The sequence below is a fragment of the Phoenix dactylifera genome, chromosome 16 (assembly GCF_051530095.1).
Source record: "Phoenix dactylifera cultivar Ajwa chromosome 16, Ajwa_hap1_PhDact_Kaust_v1.1, whole genome shotgun sequence".
Lineage (NCBI taxonomy): Eukaryota > Viridiplantae > Streptophyta > Magnoliopsida > Arecales > Arecaceae > Phoenix > Phoenix dactylifera.
In genome coordinates, this window is record NC_143205.1 from 174,906 (window position 1) to 199,360 (window position 24,455).

Here is a 24,455-nt window from a genome sequence, read left to right on the forward strand (position 1 = left end):
TAGACTAGATCCTAACCCATTCAAATACTTGAAGTGTACAAACCCAATAGATCAAGCTTATAGATGGGCAGACGATGGCCAAGATAAAGATTGTCAAGGTTGGTCTTGAGATTTATCTTTTTCCTTTCAATGAATATTGTTATCCATCATATCAAAATGATATTGCGACAAAATTGTGATAATATCATCACCAAGCCACCTGATACTGTCATATGGTGATAGTATGACACAAGCACAGGAAGTATGATAGCTGCTTCCATATTACTAATATAGTTCTAATGATTTCCCTAGAATTTTTTGAGTAAAAAAGTTGCAAAAGTAGCAAAACCAGGGGGGAGGCGAGAGAGAGAGAGAGAGAGAGAGAGAGAGAGAGAGAGAGAGAGAGAAGAACCATTATATTCACAAAGGAGTTACACAAGCACAGATGCCTGACATCGAACTCAAAACAGAGAGGCCTGATGACAGTCAAACAGCCGAACCCCAAAAGTAAGCTGTGATTAAAGCAATCTAACAATTAAAGGGATACAAAGCAACCATGGAGTACAATAATTTCCATGTGTAGAACTCCCAGTAGTCGCTATCCTGCAAAATTGTCACACACTACTGTTGTGAGGGATGGTACTTTCCGCCTTTAGATGGATAATCATAGAAAAGCTATTGGATATGCTTCAAGATTTTTCAAATAGTGATCATGAATGATGTGACATGAAATTAGGCATCATTCAGCAAGGGGGCAAGGAAGATTTCAGAATTCACACCAAAGAAACAAAAACAAAAGAATATTAGGATTCTACAAAATGCCACCAAATACTTCCATATTATCGAAAAAGCAAGGATGAGAACAGAATAGATACTACAGTCGGCTGTTTTCGATACAACTGAAACAAAAGATTACGTGCCATATTTGGCTCAAACATATTAAATTCTCAAATTACAATATACCAAGCCGCAAGCCACTCCCAAAGTTCTGATAATACTTAACAATGCAAAACAAATTGTTAATCATGTACTCCATCCAATCATGGGTTAAAATGGATTAGATAATATCCTGGTCCATTTCCTAATCTAAATCTATCTAGATATAGATACAAGTTTTAGCATCCAACTAATATCCGTATCTATACAAAACAAATGGGTATGGATATGAATATACCACTATCTGATATCCAATTCCATTTATGATCCTATTCAGTCCCAATATAGTTCTTATAACTTCAAATTTCAAATAGAAATAGAATAAACGACAACATTATCATGTCTTAATTTAATTTATATTTATACAGTTTCATACAGTGATATTTTTTGTTTGGTGGCTCATAAAGTTAAACCTAACCAATTTACACTTCTAATTATATCCGCATTGTTAACATCAAATTTGTGTATATGCCCATTTAAAACAAATATGGATACAAGTTTGAGCATCCGATTTAAATCCGTACCCATAATCTACCAGAGCACCAATTGGCATTGGCTCACTGGCTTATTCAAATAAGAAAAAGGCATTGCAGAATCCTAGGCATGATGCAGACATTTTCAATAAGTTCATGCAATTGAAAAATCTATATCATATTCATGTCTTAAAACTTTTGGAGTGCATATTTGAAATCGTTTGACCAGATCGATTCAAATCTAGCTCAAAGGCTTGATATCAGCAATTAAAGTAGATGTAATAAGGCAGCTTTCGTAGCTTTTGCAGTTTTTGTTGTCAAATAATGATCTACTTAAAAGGTCACTCTACAACTCCTCTCTGTCTATTTTAATTCTGGATGCATATGCATCCATGTGTTGATTTGTGTATTTAGCATTTAATGGCATTTATAAGATGCAATATACCTTGTCATGTTAGGAAAGAATGGCGAAACCCTTTCCTGGCATTCCTCCTGAATGGCCTGCATGCCTTGATGCTCAGGTCCACTGCAGCTGCAAGAGCCATGAAGATAGCAGCATCTTCCACACATGTCACATGCCGCATGGCAAGCTGCACCGATGGCTTGCTGATCTTCCCTTCACCCTGCACCCTGCAGTTCATCACAAACCCACCGGCCATCAATCCTGCCAGGGATGTTGTGAAGTACCCTGTGCCGCCTTGTGAGCTCGGCACTGGAGTCCCTACTGGCGTCTGCCTGTCCATATCTATGTAAAACTCCCCTCCCTTTTCGCTACTGATCAGTGCTTCTGAAACTAGGACACCAGCTTCCTGGCCTTCAGGAAGCAGGTGAAGGCGGAGGCACACAGAGTCACGGGACCCAGTCTCTCGCCATGCCTCAAGCCGACCCCATGGATGCCAGCCAGAGGAACCCGCAGCGTCAGGACGCAGGATGAGCCAAGCACCAGGGTTGGAGCGGGCAACTCGGTCGCAGCCCATTGAGGGAACAAATGGTGTTGCCATGAAAGCAGCAGCAACAGCTGAGCCAGAGAGGTCATGAATCATTATTTTCCAACCTTTCCTCTCCCTCCTGTCAGCATCTTGATCTTCACAATTGGAACTCAACCAGTTGTTGCCCACTGTGTCAAGCTGAGATGCCCTGTGATAGTTATAGCAACAAAACTGCCTAACTCAGCATCCAAAATCCATGACAACAGGAATCCAAAATTTGATACAGTAAGACCTGCTGGAAGATGGTCCAATGTAGTAAGGTGCTATCTTAAGTGAGACACAAGCCCATGTGTAAAGAAAATTTATCAGGCAAAATCTATGATGATTGTGAACACAGAGCATATTAAAAATGCATAATGTGTAACAAGCAAAAATAGAATCTCAATTTAAACTTGGGGGTAGATTAAATTTCTGTGTCTGTATATATGACACTATTATCAAAAGTACTCATAAGTGAAACTTATTTTGAATTTAGAAGCAAAGTAGATACCAAATTGAAACTGAAGATAAAATAAGGGGCTAAGGGAATCAGGAATCTGCATAAAGCACAAGGCGGCTAGAAGTTGGCATACGATAATTGAATTCAAGCAAGGAAAATTATTGCACTTGGTCAAAATATATATATGTGGCTTGATCATCTCAAACACTAAAATAACGGATTCACAGAGAACAGAGCGACAAATGTGACTTCAGTAAAGAATTATTAATCCACCAGTGCATCATAGTAAATATAACATCAAGAAACCTGCATTCCCACACTTCGAAAGAATTAGGACTACGATGGCACTGCGACAAGAAAAGAATTCTGAAGAGCCATGGCTGTAGTATGAAAAGAAGATAATGTAATTTCTCACTGCTCTAGTCTGCTCGAGAAATGGACAGCATTGTCCATACCAACTTAGAAGTAGAAAACAAAATCAAGAATGGAGAATAACTAAACAAGAGAAAGAAGATTGCACTTCTTACCGCCTGTCTCGGCTAAACTTGCAACTGAATATGGGCTGCTTAATAGTTCCCTGAAGCTGCACTATTTGCGGACTCAATGCAGTCTCATCTTGGAACTGGAAAACATATCTTGGATCTGGATCCAGCTTCACCCTTAAATGCAGCTCGGGTCCTGGTTTGCCTGCATCTTGTTTGTTCTTCCCAATGCCAATCCACCCATTGTGAAGCAATGCTGGCTTCCCTTCGCCCCACTCAGGCCCTACCTCCACCCTGAATGTCCCGATCTGCTGCTTCCTGCTGGTGACACCGCAATGGGACCCTTGCCTCCCCATGAAGACCACGATTTCAAGGTATGCTTGAGGTGGTTGGAAACATCCTGGGGCCATCAACGCCTTGACATCAGACTTTTCAAGATAAAAGATTGTAGCATTGCCATGCAGATCAGGACTGGCTTCAGGGGTGGATATTACAGGGACTGATGCTGTCTGAACAGGGAAGCCTCGGAGGCGGATCTCACACAAGCATTGAGAAGATGCATGTATTACCCCTCGCAGAGCCTTTGAAGCTTCCATTGGGATTCTCAGTCCCAGGGACCCGATTGACAGTCTGACAAATGCTTGGGGATCCATTGGTGTCACAAGCACCTCTTCATGTTCTGGAGACTTTTCTGGTCAGATAATCCTAATGCAGAGGCATGAGAATCAGCAGGAAAAACAAAGAGGGGAAAGAGTTGAGAGAGAACATTTGGAGTTCATTCCTTAATAAGGGCATAAGAACCACAAAAGAACATAAGCAATTTCCTTCCACAAGCAGTAGGGCTAGAAAACTTTTGGGTTCATTCATTCAAAGCTTTTTGGGTTTATGGACATTCTTCCACTGAATAGGTTCAAGAGAGAGAAGGAACCAGAGGAGAGCAGTTCTAAGGACACAATGTTAACAACAACATGACCAAAATAAACACTGATTATCGATGAAATGTTAGTATTGTGCTAGGAATTATCAAACTTTTCTTCCTCTTGCTTCAGAAGTACTTAACATACCAATGACCTTTTGAAACAAAACAAGATATAATAAAATTATATGTAAGATCTTCCCTACCAAAAATAAAGCAAAATAAAGGTAAATAAACTGCATTTCATCACCAATTATTTTGCAAGTTCTCCAAGTAACTAATAATTGATGAAAATGAACCATTTACATGTAAATAATTCTTATGTTTGTCACAAACATAGTTGCAAGATGAATCTGAATTCAGCCATTTGGACTTGTAGCATCATCAGTTCCATTCCGTTGGAAAATTAATAAGTGTTGAGGAGGAGACAGATTTTTTTTTTTTTTTTTTTTTGTTGGTGGGGGAAAAGGGTGGTAAGTAGTAGACAGAATTCTTTAGGGCACAATTTGCAGAAGCATAAATATAACTTAAACAGAAATTCAACTAAGAAACTGGGGTTAGTTGGAATAAACCAAGCTTCTTTTGCTTCTCTCTTTGTGCACTGATGGATAAGTGTCACCACCTCATAGCATCATGTACCACAATCAATTAACTGAAAACCACACAAGACACCAAGGTGAGCAACAAGGACTGATTCTATGTAACAATTGTGGAGATTGCACATGTGCCTGAATGGGGGGGTTCTTTAGAATCCCGGTGAACTGCTTGGCAACTGCAGTAGGATCAAGAAGCTACAGTCAAAAGAAGATAGGCCAAAAAGGCTCTAACAGCAAACGAGGGGTCATCCGAGCACTGAATTAGTGGTTAGTAGTTTCCAGAAAGTGGTGATGTGGAGGTAGGAGAAAAGAAGACCTACAGCCAAAAGGCTTCCAAGACCCACAGCCAAAAGGCTCCCAACTCTGTTAGATTGGAGGAAGAACGGTTGATGATCCCTCAAAAGTAAAAGGCAGAACTGGGGCACAGCAATGCAAGTATGGTATCTCCTTTACCAAATGGTAAAGCTACCGAGATTCCAAGACAATCATTTTCTTGGTAGAAAACCAATAGCCCTTCATCAGGGCAAAGAAGATACCAAACCTCAGCCCATTAATCCGGAGCAAGGCAGAGCCTCCTCCCCTACACCCAAGCCATCGAGACACCTACGGCCGGATCACGCAACATAAGACACACAAAAGCGAAGCGCCTAACAACATCTCCCCTGATGCTGTTTCTGGGCACCACTCTCACCAATGAGAAACCCCAAGGCAGGGCGGCAGCAGCTCACCAGTCCGTTGGTCAAGGGAGCTGCAGTCATCTGTGCCATCCTGGCCATCTTGGTGATCATTGGAGGCATCGTTGTCTCGGCCATCTACACGAACTACCATCCTAAGATGCCCTACATCAAGGTGGCTGATGCGCACCTCAACACTCTGGACTACGACCAGTCTGGGCTGCTCGACACCGAGATGGCCCTCACCATCCTGGCAGAGAACGACAACATAAAGGCCCACGCAAGCTTCTCCGATGCCAGCTTCAACATCAGGTTCCACGGGATAAAGATTGCAGAGCTGCGGACTGCCCCGTTCGACGTGCCCAAGAACAGCTCCTTCCCAATCTACTACCTCGTGCCATCCTCGTCGATCCCTCTGGACCAAATGGGGATGGAGGCGATGGACATGGCCTTGAAGCAGGGCATCGTGCCTTTCAGCTTGGACGGGCAGGCGCGGACCAGGTGGAAGGTAATTTTCCTGTCAGCGAGGTTCTGGACCCACCTCTCGTGCGAGCTCCGATTCTTCTGGCCGAACGGGACCGTCGTGAACCCGTTGGGTTGCAGATCTAGAGTCCACTGATGTCCATTCCTTCCTAATTCATTTCATGGTGATGGGCTATCTCCACGGAAATTTTCCTTCTAAGGTTTCGTTCTCTAGCTTTCTACTAAATTCTTTTTCTTCTTCAAGTTTTTTTTTTTTTTTTTCCAGTATAGTTCCAGTAAATTCCTATGTGTAGATTCCTCTGGGTCGTATTGATGGTTATTCAATTTAGAGATCAGAGAACAGAACATAGACCAGAGATAGAAAGGAAGAAAATCCAATGCCTAGAAGTGATAACACAGCAGAGGCATACCTACTACTTTCTTTTCTTTTCGGACTGGGCTCCCTTACTTTCTCCAGAGCAGCTCCCGTCGCCAGAACTCGAACCTCTCCAAGGGGAAGAAGATTTTTAACAGAACGAGCCCTTTCCCTTGGAAGCCGAAAAAAAAAATGACCTTATTTTTTTGACCAGCTTCCTTCCTTATTTTTCAACCGGAGGGCTGCATCCCTTCTTTTATCCTGAACAGCTCAAATCCCTATAACACCCAATCTCTCCATCTGCGAAATCTCAGAATAGAGACACTTCGAGGTCTGCTTCCCTTCAAAATATTCTTCTCTTCTTCTTGGCTTCTTTCTTCTTCGAGCAGGCTCCTTCCTTCCTCCAGGACAGCTCAGATCCCCAGAACCCAACCCAGCCTCACCTCTTTCTCTCACAGTGAGTATTTTTAAATGGACTCTCTCGCTCCTCTATGAAAGGTAAATAGAATTATTAAAAAAATCTATCTTCCTCTTTCGCAATTCGGCTCTCATCACCTCCACAAAAAGAAAGCTCCACCCAGAAGCGGAGGCTCAGGCCTTGGCTAAAGAAACCCCTTGGAAGCCCGAACGCCTAGACAAAAAGCGCGAAGCGGAAAAGGTGGTAAAATTTGCATCTTTTCTCTGCAAGAAACCCCCTCCGTACCGTAATCCGCGAGAAACAGACGTTTTCTTTCACTTGATCGAGTGCAGAATTTCCGAGAGCGAGAAAGAGGGGCAAAATTGAAGATTCTGTCCTCCTCTTCGTCGGCTCTTTCTTATTCTCGTAGAACGGACGGCGAAACAACCGCCAAACTCCGGACGGCCGCGAAGCCCCTCCGCTGTGGGGAGAGACCCTGCAATTCCAGCTCGGATTCCGACAGAAACCCTAGAGCTCCGCCGCCGGAGTAGTGGGCGAAGAGAAGGGGAGAGATAGAGGGAGAAGGAAGACGACGAGGAGAGAAGTTCGAGGGGCCGAAACGATGGTATTTACTACCATTATTAATTCTATAAAAAATTCAAACAGTAAATAGAAAAATAGTATAAAAACAGTTAAAAATGGAGTGGGAATTGAAGACAGCTGTAATCGAGCTTCGGAAGTTCGCTATCAGACAGGCAGTGCGAGAGCGAAAGGCCCTTCGTGTTGTATGACTGCCGCCCCCTCCCCTTTTTTTTTTTAAGTTTTTCTTTTTTTTTTAATAATAACCCGTCGAGAAAACCCCCGGGACTCCTCTCGCAGCTCTCCCAAGGCAACGGTCAGCACGATGCCTGTTTGAGAAACGAACGCAATTAGCGGGATAATCAAAGGGTTATCTGGAAGGTACGCCCCTAGATCCGTTTCTTTTTCTTTTTCTTTTTTTTTTTTTTCCCTCCCTAGGCCCTAACTCTATTGCTCTTTGTTCTATGTGTGATTAAGGCCCTAACTCTATTGCTCTTTGTTCTATGTGTGATTAATAACAGTAACTTTTGATTTGCATTTGCTTAATTATGTTAATAAAGTGATTAATTAGTTGCGACAGAAAATATAAGATCTAAGAGGAGAGCCATAGGAGAGAAGAAAAAGGTGGAGAGAGAGAGAGAGCGGGAGATCTTCTTATTTGCAAATGCATAATCCCCCACTTAATTGTATCTTTGATGGTTTATTTGTTGGTAATATCTAACGCAGACCCGACTCAAATCCGGATCCGACCTAGACCCGAACCAGATCTGACCCGACCCGAGCCGGACTAGATCCGATCCAACCCGAATGACCCGTGGGTCAAAAATTGTAGACTTGGATCCGACCCGATTCGATTCGATCTTCAAGCAGGTCGGATCTGGGTCCAAAATTAGAACCCGAATATAAAACCGGGTCGAGTCGGGGTCACTCAGAATCCGATCCGTTCCATTTGCACCCCCAAAAGCGGGTACCAATGCGTTCTTATTTTGACACGGCGCGACGTGTTTGCAAGAATTCGTGTGACGAATGTGGTCGATAGATGGAGGATCGAGCTATGAACGGAGAGAAATTATATCCTATGTCATGTATACCGTATAGTGATGTATCATACTTCTAGAGACCATGCTTGTCAAGTGCTCATCTCGGTAATTAGCCTATAAAAACAAGTGTATGTGATTGGTAAGGTGCACCACCATATAGTGCACATGATATATGATATAACTTTAGAGGATTGAGCTATCAACCGGGCACCGCATCATATGCCAAGCAGCTCATAGAGTGGAATACTGCTACTCACCCCCTTCATTTCAGTTCACCGTGGTAGCCCATTATTTAGTTCAATACATGAAGGGTACCTAAGTACTCGTCGGTGTTGTGCAACATTCGGCCAAAAATCTCCGGCTTCAATATAGAACTGATATGCTGATTGGGGAATTATAACTGTGTAGTGGAGCTTTTCATCTATAATGAGAACTCCAAAGGATCTTGTTGGGGGAATAAGGTTTTTCCCCCAAATGACACGAATGCCCCAAAGAAGCCGCACAATCGTCGACCCTAGAAGGCCGAAGTCGGCACCCGAACTCGGAACCTCCGACCTAAGAGAAACCCCAATGCCCGAGGCCTACTTTTGTCAGCCACCTACTACGGCTATACGTCTCCGAGGTCCGGCCAGAGACCGTACTATGACGCCCCTCCGGCATTTATTGCGCATGACCGCTGTGATCCTCCGGCACACTCCACAATAAATATGGATCTCCAGCTTACTCCACAATAAATATGGATCTCCGGCTTACTCCACAATGAATGCGGATCTCCGGCTTACTCCACAATAAATGCGGATCTCCGGCTTACTCCACAATAAATGTGGATCTCCGGCTCACTCAACAATTAATGCACGTGACTCCTGTCATCTACGGACTCCCAGCTCTCCACGGCAAATAAGCCCAGCAGAGTCTAGTCAACTGTGATAAGTCTCTGATCTCGGCCATACCTCCGACACTGATGCAATAAATTCGCCTGGTAGCGTGCTAGTTCGGGTTGTACAACGCCCTCATCGCCGACATCAGTGCAATTATTCGCCTGACCAAGCGCCGACCTGAACGACATGCCGAGCCGTACTACGGCTTCGCCCCGTTACATCGCAGGTAAACCGACCCCCGGTCTATAAAAGGGGGTTGGAAAATCGATACTGGGGACACGCACCGTTTACCTCTACTCTACACGATTTGCCCCCTCCCTGACTTGAGCGTCGGAGGGCCGGCGCCGGGAGACCCGGCCACCGGCTCGTGTGCAGGCACCCAGACGGAGGACGCCGCCCACTGTCGGATCGTCGCCCAGCCGCGGGAATCAGCCGCTCCTTCTCGACCGATCGCCCCAGACGGAGGACGCCGCCCGTCGACGAACCACCGCCCCGCCGTGAGTAACCACCTCCCGCTCCCTCTCCTCGACCGAAGATTGCCCCCGGGTCCAATTTCCAGCAACAGTTGGCGCTAGAGGAAGGGCCCGAGTAGCAGTCATGAAGTTGAGAAGTAAGGGAGCCTCTAACGTCTCCCGGCGTCCCCCGCAAAGTCCTGGACACTCCGTCCAGAATTTCCCAACTCCAGCTGACCCAGGTCCTCAGGTCCAGCTGGAACAGTTCAATGCCCTGGTACAGCAAGTCCAGGCCCTGGCCGCCGCCGTGCAGGGCCTACGGCGCGTGGAAGCTTCATCGGCGCTTCCCCCGCAGGCCCAGGCCCCGCCGGAGTGTCTCCCCAACGGCCCGGTTCTCCCCAGTCAAAATCTGCATGGCTCCTCCAGAGCCAACAACGGAGAACGGGCTACTCCCCGTAGGGAGTTACCGAGAGAAGGTTTCGATCGGAGACCCCAACTTTCCGAGGCGGAGTCAGCCCCGGACCGCCAAGGGCCGGCGCAAACCACAACGACAATCCCACGGGTGGGGGAGCTCGACCGAAAAGTTGAGCATCTGGAGCGCCAGATTGCGGCACTCCACGGCAAGAAGGCAAGACAGGAAGGGGACTTTGAGTTCACTGCCAAGTCCCCCTTCTCCCGCCAGATCGAGGACGAGCCGGTTCCCGTGAGATTCAAAATGCCTCAGGTGGAGCCCTACAGCGGAATCACCGACCCCCTCGACCACTTGGAGAGTTATCGGGCCCTCATGGCCCTACAAGGGTCCTCGGAGGCCATACTCTGCAAAGCCTTTCCAGCGACCCTCCGAGGGACCGCTCGGCTTTGGTTTTCTGGACTGAAGCCGAACACGGTGTCCTCCTTTGAGCAGCTCGGCAGGCAGTTCGCCACCAACTTTGCTGCCAGCCGGCGCCAGCGACGGACATCAGACTCCCTCCTGGACATCAAGCAGAAGGAGGGGGAGTCCCTCAAAGAGTACCTGGACCGCTTTACCGCCGCCACATGGGAGGTCCGCGAGCTAGACCAGTCGATAGCCATGTCGGCTCTGAAAACTGGGGTTCGCTCCTACCGATTCCTCTTCTCCATCGAGAAGAGCTTCCCGGCCGACTTCACCGAAATGCTGGCCCGAGCCCGGAAGTATGCCAAGGCCGAGGAGGCAGTCGCCTCCAGGCGGGGAGCAATCGAGCCCGCCTCTAAGAAGCAGAAGAAGCGCCGCGAGGAGCGCGGCCGACAAAGGAGCCGGTCTCCCCGCAGAGAGAAAAATCTCCCCAGACTGAGGAGTCCGCCCCGTCAGCAGGGGCGACCTCAGCAGAGGACACCTCCTCGTCCGAGGTCTCAACCACGGCCCCGGACGTACCAGGCGAGGTACGAGAACTATACACCCGTCAATGCTCCCCGGGCCGAGATCCTGATGGAAATTGAGGGTCGGGACTTCTTCCGACCCCCGCCTCCTATGCGAGACACGGGATTTCCCCGAAATACCAGGAAGTATTGCCGCTTCCACCGAGACCGTGGGCACGACACGGAGGACTGCTTCCAACTCCGGGACGAGATAGAAGCGCTCATCCGACGGGGAGTACTCAACCGGTTCGTGAGGAATCGACCTGAGGAAAGAAGGCCGGCGGAGAATGTCGCACCAACCGAAAATCCAGGCGACAACAGGCCCATCGCCGGCACCATCAACATGATCGGGCGGGCCTCGGCAGGAACGGCCGCCCAGGGAACACCCCCGAAGCGCCCACGTACTGATGAAGTCATCTCGTTCTCGGACGAGGACTTAGAAGGGGTCGAGACCCCTCACGATGACGCTGTGGTCATCTCCATGATTGTAAATAGGTTTGATGTAAAGCGTGTCCTAGTTGACAATGGAAGTTCAGCCAACATTTTGTACTACCATGCCTACCAAAAAATGGGGTTGACAGGAAGACATCTCCGGAGAATCAATGCCCCGCTAGTCAGGTTTACCGGAGATGCGGTCTCGGTTGAAGGTGAGGCTAGCTTCCTTGTCACAGTTGGCCTCGCCCCCCGGGAGAGCACTGTGAGGATGGACTTCTTGGTGGTCCGTCTGCCCTCGGTCTACAACGCCATCCTTGGGCGCCCAGGGTTAAACACCCTTCGAGCCGTGGTTTCAACCCGCCATTTACTCATGCGGTTCCCCACCGGCCAAGGAGTAGGCGAGGTCCGCGGAGACCAACTGGTCGCCAAGCAATGCTACATGGCGGCCCACACAGTGAAACAACCAGCTGAGGCGCCAGACCGCCCGACGCGCCCCTCACTCCCCATAGAAACCCTCGATGCAAGGGACACCCCCTGGAAGAAGCAAGTAGAGCCCGGTGAGCTCCTTATTCAAATCCCACTACGAGAAAATTTTCCCAAGCTAACCGTGCAGGTCGGCTCCGGCCTCGGCACCCATGAGAGGGATCGCCTCGTCAGCTTCCTGCGGGATAATGCCGACGTCTTCGCCTGGTCGCCCGCGGACGTGCCAGGAATTGACCCTGAGGTCATGGTCCACCGACTTCAGGTGAAACCAACCAGCAGGCCTATAAAGCAGAAGAAAAGAGGCTCCGCCCCCGAGCGACAACGAGCTGCGGCCGAGGAGGTGGACAAACTCCTCGGAGCCGGCTTCATCCGGGAGGTCTCCTACCCGGACTGGCTCGCCAACATAGTCCTCGTAAAGAAGGCCAACGAAAAATGGCGTATGTGTGTGGACTACACCGACCTGAACAAGGCCTGCCCAAAAGACAGTTTCCCCCTCCCGAGCATCGACCAGCTCGTCGACTCCACCTCGGGACACCAACTGCTAACTTTTATGGACGCCTTTTCAGGATACAATCAAATCCGAATGGCGCCAGAAGACGAGGAGAAGATGGCCTTCATCACCGACAAGGGCACCTACTGCTATAAGGTGATGCCCTTTGGCCTGAAAAACGCTGGGGCCACCTATCAGAGGCTGGTCAGCCAGATTTTTAAAGACCAGATCGGCCGGAACATGGAAGTCTACGTGGACGACATGTTGGTGAAGAGCCGAGCGGCGGAACACCACATAGCCGATCTCGACGAGACGTTCGCCAAGCTCAGAAAATATCAAATGAAACTCAATCCGGCGAAGTGCGCGTTCGAGGTCACCTCGGGCAAGTTCCTGGGTTTCATAGTGACCCAGCGCGGAATTGAGGCCAACCCGGAGAAAATCCGGGCACTGCAAGAGATGTCGCCTCCAAAGACAGTTAAGGAGGTGCAGCGGCTCGCGGGGCGGGTAGCCGCCCTGGGAAGGTTCGTCTCTCGGTCAGCCGAGCGTTGCCTCCCCTTCTTCAAGAGCCTCAAACGGCCGAAAGACTTCCGGTGGACAGAAGAATGCCAGCAGGCCTTTGAAGATCTTCGGAGCCTTCTGGCTTCTCCCCCGCTGCTCACCAAGCCCCGGAAAGGCGAGGTCCTTTACTTATATCTGGCCGTCTCCCCAGCCGCAGTGAGCTCAGTTCTCGTCCGGGAAGAGGACAAGCTCCAAAAGCCGGTCTATTACACCAGCCGGGTTCTCAGGGATGCCGAGACCCGATATTCTAAACTTGAGAAGACCATCTTCGCTCTCATCATCTCGGCTCGGAGACTCAGGCCTTACTTCCAAGCCCACACGATAGTTATATTGACTGACCAGCCCATGAAGCAAATATTGCAGAGGTCGGATCGTGCGGGGAGGATCGCCAAATGGGCGGTCGAGCTCGGGGAATTCGACCTCGAATATCGGCCCAGGCCGGCTATCAAAGCTCAGATACTCGCCGACTTCATCGTGGAGTGCACCCTTCCGGACGACCCCGACCTGCCATCTGGACCCGCGGAGGAGGCCCCGAGGCAGCCATGGGTCCTGCACTCGGACGGGTCTTCGACCTCGGGGGGTAACGGGGCCGGACTTATCCTCACTAGTCCAGACGGAGTGGTGGCTGAGCAAGCCCTGCGCCTCGAGTTCCCGGCCTCGAACAATGAGGCCGAGTATGAGGCCCTGATCGCCGGGCTCAAACTGGCGAAAGAACTAAACGTGGGAGACTTGACGGCATTCAGCGACTCCCAGCTGGTGGTGAACCAGGTCCAAGGAGATTTTGAAGCTAAAGAGCCATCCATGCAAAAGTATCTCCAAAAGGTGCGGGAACTCATATCTGCCCTGAATTCTTTCAACATTCAGTACATTCCCAGAACGGAAAACCTCAGGGCAGGCCAGCTATCCAAGCTGGCAAGCTCCCGCATGAGCGAGCTTCCTAAGGGAACCGCGCTCGAGTATCTTCAGACCCCCAGCACGGAGGAACCCGAGCCTACCATGTGCATCGGCTCCGAGCCAAGCTGGATCGACGGGCTCGTCTGCTACCTTCAGGACGGAACCCTACCTCATGACGAGATGGAGGCTCGCCGAATCAAGCGCCAGGCCCCCCGATATGTCCTATACGAGAACAGGCTCTATCGACGATCATTTACTTCCCCCCTTCTCAGATGCCTCCGCCCCTCCGAGGCGGACTATGCTCTCCGAGAGGTCCATGAAGGGATCTGCGGAAATCACCTGGGGGGCCGGGCCTTGGCCCATAAGATCCTGCGGCAGGGATATTACTGGCCCACACTCCAAAAAGACGCAACAGATTTCGTCCGCAAGTGCGATCGGTGCCAGCGAAACGCCAATATCCAGCGCCGACCTTCAGCTTTGCTGACCTCCATCATCGCCCCCTGGCCGTTTGCCCAATGGGGGATCGACATCCTGGGGCCCTTTCCCCTCGCCACCGGACAGAGAAAGTTCCTGGTCGTCTCCATCGACTATTTCACCAAATGGGTCGAGGCCGAACCTGTCGCCCGGATCACTGAGCAAAGGATGCGGGATTTCGTATGGAAGTCTATAATCTGCCGATTCGGACTACCCCGTATCCTTATATCTGATAATGGTCGACAATTTGACAATATTCATTTCAGGGAGTTTTGCTCTGAACTCGGCATTGATCATCGCTTCACCTCGGTTGCCCATCCCCAGATAAACGGGGAAACCGAGGTAACTAACCGAACTATTTTGCAGGGACTTAAAGCTAGGCTTGATCGGTCCAAAGGACAGTGGGTCGAGGACTTGTACAATGTCCTTTGGGCGTACCGGACCACGTTCCGACTACCCACGGGAGAGACCCCCTTCAACCTAGCATACGGCACTGAGGCCGTCATCCCGCTGGAGATCGGCCTGCCTTCTCCCAGAATGGAGCATTACGACCCCGACACCAATTCTTCCCAGCTAAGGAGCAACTTGGACCTTGTCGAAGAAACGAGAGAGGTCGCCCGGGTTCGCATGGCGAGATACCAACAGCGAACGGCCCAATACTACAACTCCAGAGTCAAGCCCAAGCTCTTCAAAGTAGGGGACCTCGTCCTCAGGAGAGTCGAGGCTTCTCAACCGACCGAGCAAGGAAAGCTCGCCCCAAATTGGGAAGGGCCGTATCAAATCGCCCGGGTACAACGACCAGGGGCGTACAAATTGAAGTCCCTGGAGGGGACTCTGATCCCACGAAGCTGGAACTCCGAGAATCTACGGATGTATTACCAATGAAACCCTAAGGGGTTCAAAACAATCAGGACAATGGACTCAGCTCCTTTTTCTGCAAAAATTTCTCTCACCTTGATAACTGTAATCCTCTTTTAATATTGGGTCGTCTGTGATCCTCAGATTCCCCGGCCAAAATCGGGATGCCTCGAGGCTCGACCGTAGAGTCCCAAACTCCCTCGACCTCGGGAAGGATCGCAAGATGACGAAACGTGGAATGGAGCAGGATTCCTCGACTAAGGCCGAGATGCCCCGAGTGTCGACAGTGCGTGCCCAGACCCCTCGACACTTCGGGAAGACGGGGTAGTACCTTCGCGGCCCCCCGTGGCGCTCATCACCAACAACGGGGTAGTACCTTCGCGGCCCCCCGTAGCGCCTCCTCAACTAAGGTCGGGATGCCCCGAGGGTCGACCGTAGAGAACCAGACTCCCTTGACCTCGGGAAGGCGCCGTGAGGGGTGGAAAGGGTGGCTCCACCTGGGGCGCCACGAAGTGGACCCCCAGGAGCGGTCGACGATCCCCGATCCCCGAAGCGAGCGATCCCTCGACTAAGGTCGAGATGCCCCGAGTGTCGACAGCGCGTACCCAGACCCCTCGACACTTCGGGAAGACGGGGAAGTACCTTCGCGGCCCCCCGTGGCGCTCATCACCAACAACGGGGTAGTACCTTCGCGGCCCCCCGTAGCGCCTCCTCGACTAAGGTCGGGATGCCCCGAAGGTCGACCGTAGAGAACCAGACTCCCTCGACCTCGGGAAGCGTCGCAGGTCGACAGTGCGTACCCAGACCCCTCGACCTGACGAACGATTCCTCGACCAAGGTCGGGATGCCCCGAGGGTCGACCGTAGAGAACCAGACTCCCTTGACCTCGGGAAGGCGCCGTGAGGGGTGGAAAGGGTGGCTCCACCTGGGGCGCCACGAAGTGGACCCCCAGGAGCGGTCGACGATCCCCGATCCCCGAAGCGAGCGATCCCTCAACTAAGGTCGAGATGCCCCGAGTGTCGACAGTGCGTGCCCAGACCCCTCGACACTTCGGGAAGACGGGGTAGTACCTTCGCGGCCCCCCGTGGCGCTCATCACCAACAACGGGGTAGTACCTTCGCGGTCCCCCGTAGCGCCCCCTCGACTAAGGTCGGGATACCCCGAGGATCGACCGTAGAGAACCAGACTCCCTCGACCTCGGGAAGCATCGCAGGTCGGTAGAGCGTGCCCAGACCCGCCGACCTGACGTATGATCCCTCGACTGAGGTCGGGATGCCCCGAGGGTCGACCGTAGAGAATCAGACTCCCTCGACTTCGGGAGGTACCACAGGTCAGCAAAGCGTCCGCGGACCCGCCGACCTGACACAAGACCCCTCGGCCAAAGTTGAGGTGCCCCGAGGTCCGACCACAGGGTCTCAAACTCCCTCGACCTCGCAAAGAGCTACAAATCAATAAAGCCTCCCCAAGCCCTCTCAACCTCGGCGGGTGCTGTCGGGTCCGTGAGAAGCCCGAGCCCCCTTAAAGTCAAAAATGACTCCGCAGGTCGACGAGGAAGGGAAGCAGCCTACTCCACCATGCGAAGCATAACTCTGAGAATGAAAGAGGTACATTCAACTGGACGCCCTCCTTGTCAAATTTTATTTACATATTGCTGAACGGAATCTTAATGTTGAAGCCTTATCTCGCCCCAAAGTCGGGCCTCTCTAACGGGTCGGCTTAGGATCGACCTCCTAATTACATTATGCATGCACCGTTCGTCAAGTCTCCGAAACTGGTACAGAGGATTTCATAAATTAGTGCCCGACTTGGCTCTTCGACGTAAACTCCTACGTCCGGCTAAAAAGTGGTCCCGGCCACGAATGCGCCAGCCAAACACGGGTACCAAGGCAATCTCTGGAAACCCCAGCCTTGCTCACCGAAGCCTCGGCAGAGTCCGAGAACAATAACTACGAAAACCTTCGGTAATAACCTGCCTATTGGCCCGCGCTCCCTCTGAGGAGTTTGGAGTTAAGTTCGGAGACCCGACTAAACTCCCCGATTAGCGGCACATACAGACCTAGTCCGGTCTTAGTTAAAGGGCTAAGGCCCGACCTCGACACCTTGGGACTTCCCTAAAGGCTAAACGCGATGACCTCCACGTCTCCCAAATCCGAGCTATAGGACTTAGGGAAATTTTCTAAAAAACTCAAGACTCGGAGCTCCTCTTCGTCGGGATGACTGGAACCCGAGAAGGCTAAGACGTAGCCCGGGAAGAAGGGCAACTTCGTTAAGCAGCCCGGAAATTAAAATGCAAAGCTAGGCCATCGAGGCTGTTCGCTAAGGCCCTGGCCTCGGTCACGACAACAGAGGGAAAGATGAACACGGAATGGCAAAAATACTTTTTCATCAACAAAGGGCCGGAAGGCCAATTACAAAATTGGAAGTCGGCCGCTCAAGGGCCGACCTCGGATACAATGAAAAAGAAAGAAAAATACGCTAAGTCCTAAGCGGCGGGAGCCACATCCGGGGGGTCGTCCGGCACATTGATGACCTCAAGACCTTCCTCCGGAACAGGCTCGGGGTCGGGAGCAGGAGCTTCGGGCACCACGTCCGGGACAGCGTCCGTCCCGGCCGCCAGAGCCACCTCCATGACACCGTCCGCCTCGGCTACCCTCGTCGAAGGCTCGGCGGGGTCTTGCTCATATATTCCCGCCTCGGATGTCAGGATGGTGGGAAGGGCTCGCACGTCGGACCCCCAGCCCCGGTCCTCCCTCGGACGGACCGTCGAGAAGTCATACTGAGGGCAGTACAGGCGCACCTGCTCTCGGAAGTTCTCGAAGCCTCGAAGGAAACCGTCGACCGTCTCCTCCTCCAACATGTCGCGGAACTCTTGCGACTCTTTGAAGAGCTCCACGGCGTGCTCGGCTCGTTCGAGAGCCCTCCTCTCCCGGGCCTCAAGTTGCTCGATTCGGAGGCGAAGGGCCCTCTCCTCATACTCGAGGGCCGCGACCCTGGCCTGGACCTCCCCCAAGCGCGCCTCCGTGCCGCGCATGGTTGCCTTGGTCATGGCGTGAGCCGCCTTCTCCTCCTCAAGCGCCCCCACCACGGCAAGGCGCTCGGCCTCGGTGGCCGCCCACCGAGCCTCGGCCGCGGCCGACACCGCTTCTAGCTCGGCGATTCTTTTCTTGGCCGGCTCCAGCTGCTGGCCGAGCTGCCGAACTTCTTCTCGATACCCGTGGGCGAGGAACGCCATGGTGTCGAGCTCGAGAATATGCTGAAAAAAAAAAAAAAAAAAGAAGAAGAAGCGAGGGTATTGTGAGTTGAAAGGCACGTATGCACGCTAATAACTCAGGAAAATTAAGAAGGGAACTTACCCGGGCGGTGCTGCAGTAAGCACTGCCGGCGACCTCCTCCAGCGAAATCCCCCGGAACGCGGCCCGGTCCGCTGGGAGCACTGCACGCCGCAACATGGAGCGTGCGACCTCGGCGTCCTGAAGGGCCGAGCTCCCCTCAGGAACGGAAGAGTCTGGCTCAACCGACTCTTCTCGGAAAGCTCGGGAAGAGCTCGGCACGATCGGACCCGAGGTCCCGGAGCCGCTCGCCTCGGGGCCTCGGGCAGGCCCGGGTCCTGGCTGCTGCGGCCGGGCCACGAATGATTCCCCCCGCTGGGCAAGGGGGGCAGGGCAAGGAGGGGCCGATGGGCTCGCACCACTGACCACCCGCTCCCGCCTCGGGTCGGCCGCAGGGGCCCCCGCCTCGGGGCCACTCATCCCGGCCGACGAGGAAGCGCCGTCCGTCCTCGCCCTCCTCCGAGGCTGGGGATTAGCCCCCCCGGCCTCGGCCTCCCGCCTCCTCAGGCGGGAAAAAAGCGACGTGTTGCTGGTCGGCATGCGGGGAATATCTGAAATCAAAAATTTTGTTAAGTGTCAGGCCAGTGGCAGTAAAAGCGAAAGACAAAGAATGAAAATAACGTAGCCGCCCTTACCCTCGGGGCGCGCCGAGCTCAGACCCACGCTCGCCAGGGCGCCCTCCCGCAGGAGCTCGGTCAGGTCGTTGCCCCTCCCGAGGGCTCACACAGAGTCTAGGATCCTCAGCTCCCTCCCCGTGGGCTCGGAGAGTCTGTTGAGGGCCTTCAGCCGTGGGTGTCCCCACCTCGGCTCAAACCCCCAAGGCGCCGCGGACGCCAGGAAGAAAAACTTCACCTTCCACTCGTGGATCGAGGAAGGGGCGCCCCGGAAGAGTGACATACCGCCCCGAAAGGCGAAATATAGCCACCCTGCGTCCGCCGGGTTCTTCTTTAACAGAAAACACCGGCGGAAAAGGCCTACCGTGATCGGGATCCCGTGCCCGAGGCACAGGGACAAAAACCCGATTATGGTCCTCCATGAGTTCGGAGCCAACTGCGCCGGGACGAGCTGGTACTCGGCCAGCAAGCTGCTCACGAACTCATGGGTGGGAAAACGCAGGCCCGCCCAGAGTGTCTCGCGGTAAACCGCGATCCGACCTGGGGGCGGCTGCGTCACCCTGTCCCCCGGCCTTGCGGTTTCAAGACGAAACCCGGGCTGGAAGAAGAAACGGGAGCGGATTGTCTCCAGTTCCTCCTCTGACATATTCGACCCAACTTCTTCGGGACCGAGACTCATTCTCACAGAAGAATGGAGTAAAAATTAAGAGCAGAAAATGGAAGTTGGCAAGGAGAAGAAAAGAGGAAACTCTAGAGAAAACAGGAAGAAAACCTACTGGACATTGCCAGAAATTGCTCCGAGCACCGCCGGCAAAATTCGGTTGAGGGAGAAAACAAGGGAAAAAAGACGACGAAAATGAGGGGAAGCCAAACAAGACCTTTAGGGCAGACTCGTGGGGTTTATATAGACCCCCCTGACGGCCCAGATCGATGGGGTCGGTTCCCATCCCCCGATCGGGCTGCGCCACGTGGCGACCTCTGAGGCCGAGGCACTGCATCCACTCCGGATCAATAAATCGAATACGAAATCAAAGTGTTGTCCCATCGGATCTCGGGACCTCATTATGGGTCCACAGAACCCCATCGCCTCGAAGAATGAGCGGACGGCACCCCCGCTCCCCTCGTTTAATAAAATCTGGGACACGTGGAGCCCCGGTGTGGCCTCCACTCCTCCGAAATTATGACCCGGTAACACGAAATCGGAAGCGTCCGACCCCTGGTCATGCCGCGTGTCCGTTTTGAAACCCAAAATGGCACGCTCATTGATGAGCGGGAATTCTCGATTGTGGGGCCGAGGCGCCACCCCGTCGAACCCGAGGACCCTCATCCTGGGTCCGCCTCACAAACCAACCTCGGTAATCCAAGAGACACCGCCCCCGCTATAGTCGCCTCGAAAGACGTAGGGCTATGGACCCCATCATTAATTCGCCGAACAAAGTAACCTCGAAACGCCCAAGGGCGCAGGTCCTACCACGAAAATTCCAAGAAACATGAGGGTGCGGACGAAGTTCGCCCCCCAACTTTAACGATGGACTTTACTTCCTACGTCCGAGCCCACAAGCCGCTCGAACTCGGAAGTCGGGGGGTAGTGTTGGGGGAATAAGGTTTTTCCCCCAAATGACACGAATGCCCCAAAGAAGCCGCACAATCGTCGACCCTGGAAGGCCGAAGTCGGCACCCGAACTCGGAACCTCCGACCTAAGAGAAACCCCAATGCCCGAGGCCTACTTTTGTCAGCCACCTACTACGGCTATACGTCTCCGAGGTCCGGCCAGAGACCGTACTATGACGCCCCTCCGGCATTTATTGCGCATGACCGCTGTGATCCTCCGGCACACTCCACAATAAATATGGATCTCCAGCTTACTCCACAATAAATATGGATCTCCGGCTTACTCCACAATGAATGCGGATCTCCGGCTTACTCCACAATAAATGCGGATCTCCGGCTTACTCCACAATAAATGTGGATCTCCGGCTCACTCAACAATTAATGCACGTGACTCCTGTCATCTACGGACTCCCAGCTCTCCACGGCAAATAAGCCCAGCAGAGTCTAGTCAACTGTGATAAGTCTCTGATCTCGGCCATACCTCCGACACTGATGCAATAAATTCGCCTGGTAGCGTGCTAGTTCGGGTTGTACAACGCCCTCATCGCCGACATCAGTGCAATTATTCGCCTGACCAAGCGCCGACCTGAACGACATGCCGAGCCGTACTACGGCTTCGCCCCGTTACATCGCAGGTAAACCGACCCCCGGTCTATAAAAGGGGGTTGGAAAATCGATACTGGGGACACGCACCGTTTACCTCTACTCTACACGATTTGCCCCCTCCCTGACTTGAGCGTCGGAGGGCCGGCGCCGGGAGACCCGGCCACCGGCTCGTGTGCAGGCACCCAGACGGAGGACGCCGCCCACTGTCGGATCGTCGCCCAGCCGCGGAAATCAGCCGCTCCTTCTCGACCGATCGCCCCAGACGGAGGACGCCGCCCGTCGACGAACCACCGCCCCGCCGTGAGTAACCACCTCCCGCTCCCTCTCCTCGACCGAAGATTGCCCCCGGGTCCAATTTCCAGCAACAGATCTAATTCTCCATATATCATAATCCAATAGATATATATTTGGCGGCTAAATCTTTCTTTATCATTTGGATCCAATTCCATTCACAACTTTTTATGGGAATAATATTTTGTCAATACGTTTATGTCAATGTAAAAAACGATGTAAGACATATTTGGTCAAAGCGAGTTGGGTTCTAAAATGAGAATAGGAATAAATGTCTCCCACTTGTAATTTTCAGGCCTATTCTCGTTTCAGCATGAATTGGAATGCCACAATCCTCTAAAATCTAATTTTAATCTTCCTCCAATATTAAAATTTCATTATGCTAGCTTTACTTAAAAATTTTGATTTTCCAAAAATACATTTATATTTAATTGAGTTTCTAAAAAAATATGGTTTAATTGTTTTTTTATTCTAATTCCAACCACCAACCAAATATATGAGAGAATATGATCATTCCGATTTTCATTACTATCTATTTTAATTTTGATTCTATTCTCATTGGTACACCTCCAAACCGACTATAGCTTACCAGAAGGTCCAACCAATTAAAACATATCACGGCGCCAACACGTGGTGCATCGGGAGCAACCGCTAGGTGTATTAGATGTATGCCCTAGAAGCCAATTTTGGCTGACACATTATTAATTCTAGGGACATAATTTTGTACTTGACTATTTATTATTGAATAAATAAAGGCATCTTTCTATTTATATTATTTATGTGTCTATGAATCGTCCAAGAATTAATAAGATGATGATGCGTATTCTTAAGAGTTAAGAATTTGAGCCATGCATCATTGGTAATTAATTTCTGAATGCTCCTGATCAATGGATCATCACAAGGACGGTGATCAATCCGATCAGTGCACACATTGCTTTCCTTATGGATGGACGAGACTCGAGTCCACAGTGTGGCGACACTGAAGTAATAGTGCATGTGCTTGTTAGAGAACAAGGGTACTGAGCGTGACCAACATAAGAAGTCACTTGGATGTCTATCCACTCGTCAGTGACTTGCTTGATGTTGCAGTAGTGTGACTAGTCCTTTGACCTGCGATGCTTCGGCTACTCACAGTGAGGTTATTGTAGTTTGACTGCACAAATACATGGTCTCTAGCCATATGGGTCCATGCAGTGTAGATTGGCTACAGTAGGTTCACTGTAGGAGTAGGGTATGTATCTACAAGGAATCTATCGACCTTGATAGAAAAGGAGAGATCCTATGTGATTTATAAGACTGAGTTCGTAAGACCTCGGCTGGGGCAGATTGCATAGTGGAGAAAGAGTTTTCCACTCTCGAACTTATGTCGAATAAATCCTGACATAGGACAGACGAAGGGGTTTGACGAGTTATCCATGACCTCCGTCCTGTAGGGATCCACGATAGAAGGACTGTATCACATGATAACTGCACCTAGAAGTTCATCATTCTATTCTGCTGGGTAGCCACTACATGCTGCTAGGTGTCACTGGTGGATGGTGGGACTCACAAGGATTATCTCGATGATCGATTAACCCTAATGAGTAGAGTTGGAATCGTTCCGATCCATTGAAAGGAGTTTTCAATGATATTGTGATAGAGATCACAATATATCTTACTACCAGTCAGAGTAGAACCTATAGGGTCACACACACTAGAGGCATTGACCGATCCGATGGTTGAATCGTGATTAGGAATCACAAGTAATCAATTCGATTGATAATAAGTTGAAGAAGGAACAAAGGGAATTGATTAATTGGACTTAAAACAAGAGTCCTACTTGGAGTAGGATTCGTAGAGTCCTAATTGGATTAGGACTAGGAATCCTATTTGGACTGGGATTCCTACTTAAACTGAGAATCCTATTTGAAGTAGGACTAGGATTCCTACTTGGAGTAGGATTCCTATAATCCTAATTAGATTAAAAATTTTGAATTAAATTTGGATTCCTACTTGGAGTAGGATTCCTAGAGTCCTAATCGGATTAGGACTTCGAATTCAAATTAGAGTCCTAATTGGATTAGGACTAGAATTAAACAAGTCCTAATTGGATTAGAATTTCTTAAGTCCCAATTAATTATTAATCCAATGAATCAAAATAACTCCTAATTAGATTAGGATTGAAGAGTTCAATTGAGTCATGGTTCATTCAAGTTCTAATTGGATTAGGACTAGCATAGATTGAACCCAATTGATTCATGATTTGGACTAAACCAAATAGGAGCCCTAGATGCCTTTAAAAGGCTTTGAAAGGAGGTGCCCTAAAAAAAGGTGAAGCCCTCCTCTCCAACTCGTGGCCACCCTTCTCCCCTCTTGGTTTCAGCCGCCATCAGCAAAAAGGTGAGAAGAAGAAAGGTTGGCGGCAGCCTCCTCCCTCCTCCTTTGCTTCATCCAACGCAGGGAAAAGAAAAGGGCTGCAAGGTGCTTTGATTCTTCTTCAAGATCCCTCCTTCTTCTTCCTCCTCCCAAGCACAATCAAGAGTTGATTGAAAGGGAGGTGATCAGCCATCAAAAACATATCTCTGCAAGGGAGCTAGCACCCCGGGGAGATTGGAACGTTTGGATCGGTTTCTGCTTCGTGTGGATACCCGTAGAGGCCGGGCACTTGAACGGCTTCAAGCGAACCTTCATCCAAAAACCACGATCATCAGTTTGCGGTGATCATCTACCCGCACAAGATGAAGATCTGATCTTCTAATGTTATTTAAAAGTTTTTAATCCTTATCTATC

General features: G+C 50.8%; 2 protein-coding genes across 4 annotated transcripts; one reads left to right on the forward strand and one right to left on the reverse strand.

Moving 5' to 3' along the window:
• Nucleotides 1-378: 378 nt before the first annotated feature.
• Nucleotides 379-7,472, reverse strand: ASG1 (nuclear factor 1 A-type protein (DUF1005)). 3 transcript variants are annotated; one of them, XM_008779717.6, is made up of 4 exons: nt 6,378-7,472; nt 3,344-3,989; nt 1,834-2,525; nt 379-582 (listed from the first exon to the last, which is right to left on the reverse strand). In XM_008779717.6, the coding sequence occupies exons 2-3, from the start codon at nt 3,949-3,951 to the stop codon at nt 1,838-1,840; spliced, it is 1,296 nt and encodes a 431-aa protein (XP_008777939.2). In that variant the 5' UTR covers nt 3,952-3,989; nt 6,378-7,472; the 3' UTR covers nt 379-582; nt 1,834-1,837. The 3 variants fall into 3 exon arrangements, with proteins under 3 accessions (XP_008777939.2, XP_008777938.2, XP_008777940.2); XM_008779716.6 differs by having other exon boundaries at nt 3,344-4,003; nt 6,378-7,386; XM_008779718.6 differs by having other exon boundaries at nt 3,344-3,977; nt 6,378-7,335.
• Nucleotides 5,364-6,237, forward strand: LOC103697787 (uncharacterized). Its single transcript, XM_008779715.5, has one exon. The coding sequence runs from the start codon at nt 5,504-5,506 to the stop codon at nt 6,101-6,103; it is 600 nt and encodes a 199-aa protein (XP_008777937.1). The 5' UTR covers nt 5,364-5,503; the 3' UTR covers nt 6,104-6,237.
• Nucleotides 7,473-24,455: the final 16,983 nt, after the last annotated feature.